This window comes from Cephus cinctus, unplaced genomic scaffold (genome assembly GCF_000341935.2).
Source record: "Cephus cinctus unplaced genomic scaffold, Ccin1 Ccin1_scaffold1184, whole genome shotgun sequence".
NCBI lineage: Eukaryota > Metazoa > Arthropoda > Insecta > Hymenoptera > Cephidae > Cephus > Cephus cinctus.
The window spans coordinates 870,822-884,211 of NW_014333664.1; the positions used below are offsets into that span (position 1 = coordinate 870,822).

General features: G+C 39.5%; 2 protein-coding genes across 7 annotated transcripts; one reads left to right on the forward strand and one right to left on the reverse strand.

Annotated features, from left to right (window-relative positions):
- Window positions 1–994: 994 nt before the first annotated feature.
- On the reverse strand, window positions 995–11,547 carry LOC107272411 (neprilysin-1). 5 transcript variants are annotated; one of them, XR_003061244.1, is made up of 17 exons: window positions 11,385–11,547; window positions 10,015–10,108; window positions 9,314–9,607; window positions 8,005–9,171; window positions 7,725–7,938; window positions 6,786–6,824; window positions 5,855–6,100; window positions 5,578–5,786; window positions 5,261–5,440; window positions 4,586–4,824; window positions 4,279–4,495; window positions 4,024–4,206; window positions 3,787–3,949; window positions 3,394–3,710; window positions 3,032–3,300; window positions 1,791–2,916; window positions 995–1,382 (listed from the first exon to the last, which is right to left on the reverse strand). XR_003061244.1 is itself a non-coding variant. In XM_025089847.1 (16 exons), the coding sequence occupies exons 4-16, from the start codon at window positions 8,110–8,112 to the stop codon at window positions 2,913–2,915; spliced, it is 2,388 nt and encodes a 795-aa protein (XP_024945615.1). In that variant the 5' UTR covers window positions 8,113–9,171; window positions 9,314–9,607; window positions 10,015–10,108; window positions 11,385–11,547; the 3' UTR covers window positions 995–2,912. The 5 variants fall into 5 exon arrangements, 3 of the variants coding, with proteins under 3 accessions (XP_024945615.1, XP_024945616.1, XP_015605034.1); XR_003061243.1 differs by having other exon boundaries at window positions 1,782–2,916; XM_025089847.1 differs by having other exon boundaries at window positions 995–2,916.
- Window positions 11,548–11,904: 357 nt separating this feature from the next.
- Window positions 11,905–13,390, forward strand: LOC107272425 (signal recognition particle receptor subunit beta). 2 transcript variants are annotated; one of them, XM_015749589.2, is made up of 5 exons: window positions 11,905–12,015; window positions 12,167–12,383; window positions 12,486–12,652; window positions 12,725–12,864; window positions 12,935–13,390. In XM_015749589.2, exons 2-5 carry the CDS (start codon window positions 12,290–12,292, stop codon window positions 13,269–13,271), a joined length of 738 nt encoding a protein of 245 aa, XP_015605075.1. In that variant the 5' UTR covers window positions 11,905–12,015; window positions 12,167–12,289; the 3' UTR covers window positions 13,272–13,390. The 2 variants fall into 2 exon arrangements, with proteins under 2 accessions (XP_015605075.1, XP_015605074.1); XM_015749588.2 differs by lacking the exon at window positions 11,905–12,015 and having other exon boundaries at window positions 12,063–12,383.

Below are 13,390 nucleotides of genomic sequence, written 5' to 3' on the forward strand. Positions count from 1 at the left end.
GCCGGCCGATTGTCGCCCGTCGTGATCCTTTTATACGCTCACGGTTTTCCAAACGGATCTCCAGTGATATTTCCGCCGTCGTGACGACCTGATATATTTTCGAAAAAAAGAAGGAAAAAAAAAATAACGACAGACGTTATAAATTACAAAATGTGCGACGGGTGGAGAATTCATGATGGGAAGGGAAAAAAGAAAACAGATTTAAAAACATGGATATCAGGGTGTAGCGTGTAGTTCCGTTGAGCGGTTCTGTGAATTTGTCTCTTCAGCCGTGGGGTGGCTGGGATGGATATTGGACGGTAAGAAGGTCAGGGGGGATTTAATGAAGTAAAATAGTTATTGATTATATGTAGAAATTGACAGTGTACGGCTAGGACGGTATGGAACCGAGCGAATTATCATGGCGAAGGGCTTGTCCAGGTCGGCGATGATGATGATGATTGGAGACGTAGTCATGTTTATATTCAGTAATCTCTTTGGAAGCACCTCAGCTCGTTTGTAGACTCGAACGTGGCGTCGAACTGATGATGAACTCGCGAGGTGTTCTGGGGATGATGATGATGATGATGATGACGACGATATGTATCATCTGCCAGGGCTCAGCGCCCGGTCGAGTCTTCAATACGGGTAAAAAATAAGACCGAAACCACAACACGATATGGAATGAAAATGTATAGGAGCAGGGAGTTGCTCTAGCTGTATTATTACGTTACGATTAATAATATAACGATTATGCATGATGAATAATGTTATTTTTAATGACTTTTAATTTCATGTATTTAAGTGGCATAGTTGACCAAGTTACTCTCCTCATGTTACGATTTATCATCGGATACGATTTAATTTTACTTGTTATTATTAATTAATTCTTATTGGACCGTGCAATATGTACAAATTTCGACTAAATTACCTTTTTATATGGATATTAAGTAGCCGCAGCGTGCTGAGAAAAGTACTCTTTCGTACTGCGTACACAAGGTGAGCGAGCCCTCTGTCTGTTGTATATTATTTTTATTTCCACCTTTTTTACATAAAAACGCAAGATCGGCATGGACCATGCTATGTATGGATGATATGTTCCAATACTAGAGTAAATCTTTCAACAAATACATGCTACTTTATTCAATTCGATTTCTCGTCCTCTTCCTTGTTAATCGATTGGCTGTTACATTAATCAATCGGCGATCCTACGTCCTCACTCTGGTGTCTTAATTCGTATATATTTTTGTTTATACATTTGCTTCGTTTTATTTCAAGAAAAAGACACCCGGTGCACCCGAAGGCAATGGATCTGAAGATATCGGGGGCTGACTCTTCTCTTTGGTATCCATTTCTTCATCTTTAATGAATAAGGATATTTTTGCTGCTGAGTTATAATCCTTCTGCTCTTATAAAAAAATCATATCATGAAATCGAGATACGGAATTGTTTGAGCTTTTACGAAGCGTTCATTGGCTGTCGGTGTCGTCAACGGCCAGTCGGAAGTTCTACGTGAGTTTCCGTTTCGGATGCAGGTGACGTGCGCCACAGTTCGTGGCATTGGACAGATCGGGGTTATTGGTTGTGATTGTAATGATAACAGTGGGCGATGAGGAATAAAAGGTTATTGGATCAACAGTAAAGTGGTAACCGATCATAACCCCGATCTGTCGAGCCAATGCTACGAACTGTGGCGCAAGTCTTCTGCATCCGAAACGGAAACTTCACGTGGAACTTGCGCCTAACTGTTGACGACACCGACAGCCAATGAGCGCTATGGAAAAGGGATAACAATTCAGTACCTCGATTACCTTGATTTTCGCTAAAATCTGATTTTTTAGGAGGAAACGCACATCGTGTATCCAGTGAACAATTCAGCTTACTCGTGGAAACAGTATGGTACATGATCTTGAGGGAGAGTAATTAAAATTAGATTAAAACTTGATAAAATATTTGGGAGGGGGATATCTATTTTTATCCTTTTTTTTAAATCTGTTTTCAAGATTACGAAACAATTTTCAAGGAACGCCCCACGCGTGCAGTTTTCATCCCTGATTACAATTGATTTGCAATTTTTCACGAGAACGAATACGCATGTAGGTATTTTCTTATTATCATATAAAAAATAGCTAGTTTAGAATGACGCTGCATCTGATTCTGAGATTCTTAATCAAAGAATCAACTTTTAGCGATTAACCACTGCGTGAGAAGCTTGCCGTTTATGTTTGATAATTGTATTTGATTACTGTCACTGTTAATTATCACAACTAATTATGACTAATTAAACGACTTGGCATAGTGAATTTAAGTATATCTTCAAGAAAAGGTGAAAATAAAAATTTTTGGAAGAACAAGTATTGCCAATACGTAAGAATCTGGCAGTTGCTCTATCCAACCTCTGACAGCCAATGTTGAAATGATATTAGTAAAAGAAGAAAGAATTTCTATGATAAGACTAAATAAAACTATGTAATTCTTGCGAGAGTATTTTTAATGGCGATAATAGGTTGACTTGGCGTGTCATCGAAGAAAATCGAGTTTTAAAAATGATCCCTTACGGATAACTACGATTCATAAAAATATCAATTTGAACGTCACAATAGGACGTTTGCAAAATGTCTCTCAATCCATACCCCCCCGTCCGGTTACACGTAACCATTCAATATTATTTACATACTGAAACGCGGTTCTTTTGACGACAGTGCGACCAAAGTGACATGAATACGACAATTAAGATTAATTTTTAACGGATTGTCCATCAGCTGACTGGCGAGGATTCATTCCTCCATTACGTGGCAAGGCCCCATCCTTAATTTTACAGCCTTTCATTAAGATCCTCACATGCCCACCTTACCACATCAACTTCTTACCCTGTTGCTCAGCACGTTCAATTTGTTTCATTAAAATTACCATTTCACTAGATTACCACGGTATTACCTGAAAAAGCACAAACGCAACCTCAATGCTGTATACAGTTGAGAATCCACGTTAAAAATTATCTATGTATAAAATACGTCATTAAAATACATTTCATAATTCACACATGACCTACCATACGCTACATTTGTGTGTTGGGTTCATAGGTGATCCAGTTGGGCAGTTATAAGCGCGCGCAAAATCTTCGCTATTCGAAAGCGGTCCCAGGACTCTTACAGGACCCGGAGAATGGACACTACTTCGTATCTTTGTCAGAGCATCCTCAGGTCTCATCGAGCCGCACCAGATCTGTGCGTAGTTTAAAAAGAAAAGTTGGTCGTGCGTAAGATTAACGCCAGGAAGCAGTGGTTCTTCGCCATGTATCGATACCCATTTTTTGTATGCCTGAAAGGATATTGATAATTGACGGTAAGTCAGGTATTTACGTTCATAGAGGAACTAGGGGCAGCATCAGATCTTGGTCCAGATTTGACTCACCCTGAACGATTGCTTGAGTCCACCGTTGTCTGCAATGTTCTCACCCTGGGTCATTCTACCGTTGACGTACAAGTCAACTTCTTGTAGTTTATAACGCGAATATTGGTCCACTATGCACTGGGCGCGTTCGCGAAAAGCACTGATGGTCACATTGTTCCACCATTGCATCATGTTTCCATCTTTGTCGAATTGACGACCCTTGTCGTCGAATCCATGAGTAATCTCGTGACCGATCACAACGCCTATTCCTCCATAATTCAGTGACTTGGGAAAATGTTGAGAGTAAAAAAGTGGCTGCAGGATGCCAGCTGGGAAAACTGTAATTGATTTAACGATCAATAGAAATTGAATCGTTCCTTGTATTTCAAACTAATGCTTGATATGGACAATTACCAATATCATTTTTGTTGGGATTGTAAAAAGCATTGACCACTGCCGGCTCGGTTGACCATTTATCTTTGTCCACTGGTTGTCGTAATTTCTGTAGATTATGATAAGCGTCGTACTTCAGAACGGCCAGGATATTTTCCAAAAAGTGATTCTCAGTGATGTTCAACTGCAACGAATAAGTAATGACAATCACTTTTATAAGTTTTGAATCTACGAGATCATCGCTGTCTCTCCACTCACCATCACGTATTCCATGGATAACTCTTCCGGATCCTTTAGAAATTCCGGGTACCCGATTCGTTCGTTCATCGAATCGGCTTTGCTTTTGGCAACTGCCCTAGTCTCGTCGTCCATCCAATGATTTTCAGCCAAAAGCTCATTAAACGCTTCGCGAATGGTATGAATCATTTCCAAAGCAGTCTCCTTAATTTTACGATAGTTACTTAGAGTGATATATTATTAATCATTTGTACAATCATTACACAGCTCACTTACTTTACTATCGTGATTGAAGTTATCGCGTATAAACAATGCCCCCACCGCCATTCCGAGCTTTTTATTCGTCCACTCGACACACTGCGACCATCGATTTCGTTCGCTCAAGATGCCCAACAGTATCTTGCGAAATTCTATCCGTTTCTGTTGGTACTCATCAATCATGTGGGGCATTATGGACATTACCAATCGCCAGAGTACATAATTGTGCAAAGTTCTGCAATCAAGATGTACAATACAGTATGTGAGCAATGGTTAGGTAAATAATTAATTTTTGAACAATTTCCAATGACAATTAGTCATTTACCGGCGATCTACTTTATCGACTATACGACCCATCTGTATGAAGTAAGGCATAGCGTAAGCCACGACTGGTTCGTCTTCCGTTATTGGGGCGTTGAAAAATTCTTGAAGATAAATTTGCCAATTCAATTGCGGCACTTCCTGCTGAAGCTCTCGTAACGTCAACTTCCTGTAAATAGCGGATGTGTCGTGTCTATCAGCTTCTGGCAGAGAAGCCTGAAACCATTCGAACCACTCCATTGCCTGTTTACCCATGTATAACGTCAGATCGATTATTGGAAAATGCAAAAAGCTCTTGACCGGAAGAACTGCAAGTTACTATATGACGAAGAGGATATAAAAAATTGGGTTTGTCGGGGTACTGAAAAATACTAATTACACCGATCAACAGAAAAACTAATCACAACCACGGTCAAGAGCTGTGTACTGCTCACACAAGGGGCCTGCATGCGACCATGAGAAGAAAATGCAACTAAAAAAACGAAAATAAAAAAAATATAAAAATTATCATTTTTCAAAACAGACACTACGAAAACAGGCAACACACTGCAAAGCACGACTGTTCGAACTATTTTTAAAAACATCAAATTTTTTTTTACTCGCTCTTAGAATTTACATTTCAACAGGATGAACATGGGCCTCGATTTGTATTGCTATTAAAGACAATAAGTCAACGTACGTGCGCAAGTTCTTTCTCCAGTAGAATAACGTGTTCGAACTCCTGTGCTGCTGTGCGGGAGTCAGCTCCAAGTAGTACAGCAACATTAGTCATATAACGATGATAAGCTCTTAATTCAGCCTCGCTACTAGTTTTCAGATAATAATCACGACTGGGTAGAGCGAGCTGCATTTGGTCCAGCTGTAAGTACATAAGGATTAACAACCCACGTGATTATCTTATCCCACAAGCTAATACTATGTCAAGTAGAATAAATAAGTGATGATAAGCGAAGGAAACCTCGGGTCACTGACTAAGGTCTTACTTTGCCGGCGCACCTGGAGGATGTTAGTCGAGGAATTCTTATCATCCGGTCCGACCCATTGCTCGAGAAGAACGCCCTCGTTGTACTCTCCCCGTAGACGACCCAGCAGTACCTCTATAGGATAAGACGGTGGCTTCCAAAGTACTCCCTCAACGGCAGGCCAGCCTCCCAATTTCTTAAGGGTGTCTCTGAGTGGTCCGTCACCAATCTGTCGTATCTGAGCTGCAAGAGTCCAGCAAGTTGAAGTGAGCTGCACTTGCGACCTCGACTCGCGCTCTTCTTATACCCACGGATGTCCATGCAGGACTTGTAGAACATTTTGGCTTTCAAGGTAGCATCGTTGTCCTCTTCGTTGGGCGGTTCCTCGAGGACTCTCTTCAGTATGACCTGAAGCTGATCGGCGAGGACCTCGAAAGTGCTGATTGAACTCTTGTCTTCGGGGATTACGTGAAGTCGATTCCAGGCGCCGCAGGCATATTGGAAGAAGTCCGCACAGGGTGGCGCTGAACGGTCCATCGCTGACAGGAGGCTGGCGGCTGATATTAAACAGACGAGTCAATTTCTTCGAGTAATCACTGTCCTTATCGTTTAGCGATAGCAGACTTAATCGAGTCGTAAAGACATTTTCGTTCTTAGCGAGCTCCTCGTGATTAGCCCTAATAACCCTCTCCCGCTGGTATACCCGCTTTAATATCTTCGTAGGCCTAATCCAATGAGGAAAAATGGAGGGGGATTGACGGTAGGTGACGCGAATCTCGTGGGATTTAACGTACTTCATAAAATTGAGTTTCTCGATTGAATTAAGTCTCGTGAGCTTCAATCTACCGTCACGAGACTATCGTGTCCGAGCCTCCTCTTATTTCGAGCGGTTGCCATAATTTCATGGTAAACCGAGAAATTGGGTCGAGTTTATCGGTAGAATTAAGAGTTTACTCACGAAGCAGAACTTGGAATATCTATAGCGTGGCTATCGACCGACGTTTTCATCGCAGATAATGCTTATGGCAAACGTTTACTTCCTGCTTTATGCGAGTAGGCTTCGTGTCAAAAGTACGTAATCGTAGGAATTCCCTAATTAATATTTTTAGTAACAATTCATTCGATGCATGAATTTCCTTAATCTTATTATAGTTGAATGTATGCCGCTTGTACTTTTTTCTTATGATCCCCCAGTGTAATTATAGTGGAACATTTGTTTATTAAATTCAAAATCTGCTTCACCTGTTCTCACGCATTCCTCCGTCATGCAGACCTTTGGATCTGTAAAGAATACAAGATACAGTAAAACAGCATTAAAGAATAGCAATTGTTAACAGTAGATATTTTAATCGAGTTTTTACGAAAGAGCCAGAAAGTTCCCATATAGTAAATTCAAACTTTAGTTGACCACGTGGATCCTGATTTCAAGAGACTTTCACCTTTAACATCTTTCCATACATTAAAACCCAACTTCGTTGGTACTAATGTTACTATAGAATTATAACCCAGTCTACGGACGACTGATAGCAAGTAACAAATATAACTTTTGACAAAGGTCTGTATTCTTGATATCAACATGTTCCATTTAACTATAGTTTTGACAGGTGCGACAAGTGACATCAAACTTTGTCCCGTGTTCTCGTTACCTAGTTCATCAAAACCTTACACCAAACCAGCTTGACGGTATTAAGTATAATTAAAAATAAAAAAACTTAATGAATTATCTATAGACACTACCGAGCATGAGAAGGTACTGAAAAATAGATCTTACTTAAAAATGGGTATCAGGAGCAAGTGCTCAATCAAATATATGAATAATAAAAAAATAATTATTAAAAATCGACTACTAGAATTTACAATATAAAATGGCTCTTAGTATCTTTTTAATAATCGCACAAGACATAAGTATTGCGCTACTACGTATCAGTGTTACGTAATCGTCAAGGGTTTTACTACGACAGATGGAGTACCTGTTGAATTTATCAGTTGTTAGGCGGCGCGAGTCTCTGAATCGAAGTTATTTCTAATCTCTATAATCAGTACGTCATTGAGGTAGCGATACGCAAAATACGCTACGATATACAAGCGTAGCTTCTAAAATGAGCAATCATGAACTCGAGTAGCTTTCGGTGCGCCAAGAAGGTTCAAAAGTGCCAATTGAATTTGGCGGGGAAAACTCACGTGTTTCCTGGTCGCATTGGCGGAATGTATTCAAACCAAGAAGTAAAAGAGTGAAGAGACACGTCGTTAGAAGAATAAAAGCAAGTACGCCAAGTAGACACTGCCTGTTGGTCGTTCGTATCCGACGTCGAGTGATCGATGTAGCCCTGGTGTTCCTAGCGTTTCCAGAATTATGAAGAACGGTCGTGGTGCTGCCCCTGGGTCCGTAAGTTACCTAAGATCCAGAAGATACTTTTGACCAAGCGACAAAACAAAACGATGCAATAGAAGGAGACGTTACCTGCAACGGAGTACCCGAAGAAGCGTCTCTCCTGCTTCCCGACAAGAGATCGCCCTCTTCGACGACGACCGACGTCCTGATGTATCCGTTGTTGCTTTCGGACTTCATTCTTCATAAATCTTCCAGAAGGCTATCGGCGATTAATCTTCGCGTAGTCGAAACTTCCTGTACGCCGTAGGGACACACTCCGAGAAACGTATCATTCGTAAAGGTTTATCGCATTGGAGCAGCTCGGATCTTAATTTTCTCTCAAGCAGTTGTAGCGTCGAATACAAAAAGAAAAAAAAAACTGTACGCGGATCCCTAATCTTTGTCCATCACCGATAAGGAATTCGATTAAAGAAGAAATTGGCACGTTGATGAATAAATTTTCAATTCTCTTCTCGGGACAACCAATTACCTGTTTATATTCATATACAGGCATACAGGGACGAACGAAAAGAGGTATCCCTCGTCTAGGGACTTTTTCGATAATCAGAGGCCCGACACATCGTTTCCGACGGGCAGTGCGAGAGCTCCAAAAGTTTCTAAGCTCCTACGGCGAATCGCAAATACCCCCCGGAATCCATGTGCGCGTTCCTGATTTCCGAGCTTGATAACTCGGTGCTTTCGCGATGCCCTTCTACCCGTAGCGACGGCTAGGGGAATAACTGTATTTCGTAAGAAATGCCTCCTCGAGGTATTCGCTCTGGATTTAACGGCTCCGGAGGAACCAACGACGTGACGAAGACGCTCGATGTTGACAGCGTTGCGTTTACGGCGGCAGTCGGTACCAGACTGAAGTCGAGATCACAAGACGCCGCGTAAAACCTACCTTCCCGCCCGTCTTGTTCTGTGTCCTCTATCATACCTCAAGCCCCTCGAATCGCCTCGCCTCGACTCACCTCGCCTAATGGCGATCGTGTGATACGAATCCTCCTCAACACTACTATACTCCAACCACCTCCTCTTCGTCAGATTCCATACTTAGCTGGTACCTGCTGCAGGTCGATATCACGCCTGCGCTCTTAACCAACCTCGCTGGATACCACGTTCTCGGGGCTCAGAACCTCCTTGGCTTTCCTGAACCGCCGGCGGCCACCATTCCCCTTTTTTATTCCTTTATCCCACAGCGAACAAGATATTCGCGCGCTTCCACGCTCACTTCGGATCTTCCTCGTACTCGTCCTGTACACATTTTATTACTGGTATTACAACGCTTAGCATCATTGTATCAGATCATTCATTAACCTTAACTTTCGGATGGCTGATACTGCTGTACTCTCTATATATCTGAGGCTTTTTACATTTACTAATAATAAGCATTTACCCGGGTCTTATTAATCGAGTTCGGCCTCTCTGCTGGTAGTCGATCATCTCACGTCTGTCCGTTGGAGAGAATATTTTTCATAACGCTTATTGGCCTTTGTTGATTTGACGTGATTAAGACCGATGAGAGCTCTATCGGGATGCGACGCAAGTCAGATCACAATCTGTTGGCAGATAGTCATAAGCTAACAATTATATACAGTATTATTCGCAAAACTGGTTCTGCGATAGAAATCAACTAGACGGGCCAACTTCGGGTGATGCGTATGTCGTGAATTCCCTCGGCATGAAATTCCTGAAAAATAGAGATAAGACAGTTATTGCGAATGATTGAATAAAATGTTTATCAAATGATTGGTGGTTATCGCATTTATTTTTGGATTATTAGATATAATCTATTTATATCATGGAATTCTTTAGTCGGTATCTAGCATTTTTGTCGAGGGAACGAATTTTACTCTGGTACTTATGTACCATTCACATTTTACTACTGTATTATTATCGTTAGTCTTTAGGCTCAACGTGTCTGGGCAACGAAGATACAGTAACTCAACTTCGATATTCTGCGACACACAAATGTCTTTGGTGGAACGTTAATGAGAGCTTATTGTAAATTCTAAAAGATGGCAGGCTATTCAATGTTATAACAACTGCTACGATTATTCTTATTGCATTGTTAATATTGTTTCAATGTATACCTACCAGAGTACCCTTGGTACTGTAGGTCTTTGAATGCTTGCACGTGTACGCGTAAGGCTATTAGCACTGTATTAAATTTCCAGGAATTCTCAAGGCTCTGTTAGAAACAGAATATATACAGATCAATGAAATTGAAGTTAAGGCTACGAAAGAGGCAATTTAATTTTGACGTCTAAGAAGATTTATTAATGGATACAATAATCATGGAATATGATTGTTAGAGGTTGCTTTTATCTAAATGATGATATACATATATAGTCAGAGTTAATGGGAATAATAATCAACGTTTTGACGAATTCACGTGATTCTCGTACCACGTGTAAATGCAGTTTTATGCGTTTTTGAGAAACAGCAAGGAAGTCGTTATGGAAGTTCGTCGACTGCTCATCGAAATATAAGAGAAAGGTTTAAAACTTCTATGTGTTATTGAACGTACGTAATTATAAGAAATCATGCGAAATTATTAATCTGTCTAGTTTTCATAATAAGGAGCATTTAAAATCGTGACATTTTTTCACAGGCGTATGATACTTGACATCATGCTTCAATAATTTTCGACTCCTTCCATGTAATGTATATTACAGAAAAAAATGTTTACTCTACGATGTAAATATCGGCAAATATTTTAACAGCTGGAAAACCACACCTTTCCGCAACATTAAGAAAGAAATCCGAAACTAGAATAAACCGTTTATATTTCCGATCTACGAAATCCATCACGTCAAAGGAATGTTTGACAATATCCATTGACTGCCAATAAATATTTTACGATATTTAGTAAAGTTGAAATACATTTTTATTACGTATGGTTGCACTTTCAATATATTTTCATACCACCTGTCAAAATAGGGTAGTTGATGATTTTATTACATAAAATAGATCGATTTAATAATACTTGGAGCAAATGCCCGATCAAAATAATACATTGCATCATGATGTACTTGTGATTGGTATTACATAACTTGTTTTCACAGTTATTTCAATATTTCGTATAAAAATAGTGAGTTGGCTAGATTGAGACAGTCGAACCTTCTTAAATGTCAATCTTCACGTAGAATAATGCTTTGTACATTTATATTGTTTTCGCACAATTTGAAGCATTTGAAAATACTCAATACGTCTGTTTCCATTATACTTTTAGGAAATATGAAAATCCAGGTTATTTAATGCAGCTAATAAAAAATACAGCTGATTAAGTATGGACTAAAAAAAGGTTATATGAATCGATTATAAGGACATACTTTTTTGTCCTAATAAACGTTTTAAAACGTTGCGAAATTAAAAAAACATTGACTAAAAACGAATAAACTGGATCGTAATAATAACAATAACGACAATAGTAAGACTACGATAATAGTAACACTAAACTTAACGAATTTAATATCTCTGGAACCTACTGCTACTCTGAACCCTGGGTGCTACGGATACTCTCTACTAGCTCAACACGACTCTAGAGTTTGTCCTGTATAAAAATAAGTAGTAGCCGCTTCAACTGGCAGGTGACAGCACGGTCGCTGCAATGAGAATTAGATATGGTCGTGTATTATCATCAAGAGAAAATTGGCTAGAAAACTGCACAAGACGAATGAAGGCGGCGCTAGATGTTATTTTTATAACGTTGTCTGATATTGTCACAGCAGAGTCGGTAAAAGGGTGAGTCCGGAAGTAGGATTTTTGGACTATGACTGGTAGAACTATTGTTAAAACGTATCAGGAACTATAGAACTCCTTGAGAACTATTCAAAAAGCCTATTGATGAAACATTTTCCAAAAATTGAGGTGCTACATGGGTATGAAGTTGGCACCGCAATATCTTAAAAATGTTAAAAAATGTTTCAACAATAGACTTTTTCAATAGTTCTTGAGAAGTTCTATAGTTCCCGATCTCGTTCTAAGGGTTGCTTTGGGAATCAGCGGTAAGTAGCGGAGAACCTCTGCTCATCAAGCTACACATTCGGCTTCACGTTTAGCTCGGCTACGACGGGATACGCATTGTCGATGGAGGTAATGATCACAAAATCTTACTTCCATACTCGCCGCTACGATTTAGCGCCATGATTTTGGTATCGCCTGAAACCGGAGCGTTGTGCATCTCCCCACTCATCTCTGCTGATGGTTACGAAAAGTATTTCTACATTTTATGTTCGTGCATTAGGCTATAGGGATTTTCACGCTTTGTATATGGAATCTTGAAAAATTGTGACGAGCTATCGCAGGGTTGAAAACACATGTGTTTAAGAGAAGATTGACAGCAGCTGTGAGATAGAATTTGGAAAAGATGGAAAAACGCGTGGAACCACTGATAGAAGCAAATGGGAATACACAGTTAATGGGCATACTTGCTGCTGTATTTGCCATAATATTAACACTCGGTAATTATACTATTCTCTTAGGAGTTACTAATAAGCTTTACTCGTCTTTGCACACAATTTACTGCTGTTAATATATTTTTAGAGTGTAATGTTGTATTGCAGTTCTTTTTGCATTATGGCGAAGGGGAAAGTCTGTAGGTCGCAGTGTTCTTTTTACTGGCCTCACCGATGCTGGAAAAACATTGCTATTTGCAAGACTATTACAGTCTAAATATGTTAAGACCTATACCTCCATCAAAGAGAACACAGGAGATATCATAATTGAAAATGTAAATCAAGCTAAAAACGATAAAGTCTCTTAGCAGTATTGAAAATAGTAAACGTGTTATGTAATTTTGCAGAGCTCTTTACGTATAGTTGATATTCCTGGTCACGAACGTTTACGTTACAAATTTTTTGACAAGTACAAATCATCTGCGAGAGGACTTGTTTATGTCATTGATTCTGTAACGTTCCAAAAAGACATCAGAGATGTGGCTGAGTAAGTAAATAAGTACCAAAAGAAATTCTATCAAAATGAAATATAACATTGAAACTGGGTGTTGTTTCAGACTTTTATATACTTTGCTGTCAGATTCTGCAATTCAGCGAAATATTCCAGTATTGATTCTGTGCAATAAGCAGGACCAAACAATGGCTAAAGGATCTACAGTTATCAAGACTCTACTTGAAAAAGAAATGAATCTATTGCGCCTGACAAAGAACAATCAGTTGGAAGCTACCGATGCTTCTTCAGCAAATTCATTCCTTGGGAAACAAGGAAAAGATTTTGAATTCTCTCATCTTACTTCGAGAGTAGATTTTGCAGAATGTAGTGCTTTTTGTAAAGATCCTGATTCTTCAGTAGATATTAACCAACTCAACAAATGGTTGTACGAAATAGTTTAGAAAATATCTGAATGAATTTCTAATTTATTATTTCCATCTCTGTTTTTTTAATCACTGCGTTTATCATATCTGTAAAGAACTGTTATGAAATCTATATACAATACTTTGGTAAAATGTTA

Bases quoted from the DNA above. Each gene is read 5' to 3' on its own strand.
- LOC107272411 (XM_025089847.1), bottom strand. From the start codon at position 8,112: ATGAAGTCCGAAAGCAACAACGGATACATCAGGACGTCGGTCGTCGTC. The intron at 4,207-4,278 runs GTAAGTGAGCTG...CGTAAAATTAAG, and splicing joins ACTTCAATCACGATAGTAAA to GAGACTGCTTTGGAAATGAT. The intron at 3,711-3,786 runs GTAATTGTCCAT...AATCAATTACAG, and splicing joins TCCCAACAAAAATGATATTG to TTTTCCCAGCTGGCATCCTG.
- LOC107272425 (XM_015749589.2), top strand. From the start codon at position 12,290: ATGGAAAAACGCGTGGAACCACTGATAGAAGCAAATGGGAATACACAG. The intron at 12,384-12,485 runs GTAATTATACTA...GTTGTATTGCAG, and splicing joins TGCCATAATATTAACACTCG to TTCTTTTTGCATTATGGCGA. The intron at 12,653-12,724 runs GTAAATCAAGCT...GTAATTTTGCAG, and splicing joins GAGATATCATAATTGAAAAT to AGCTCTTTACGTATAGTTGA.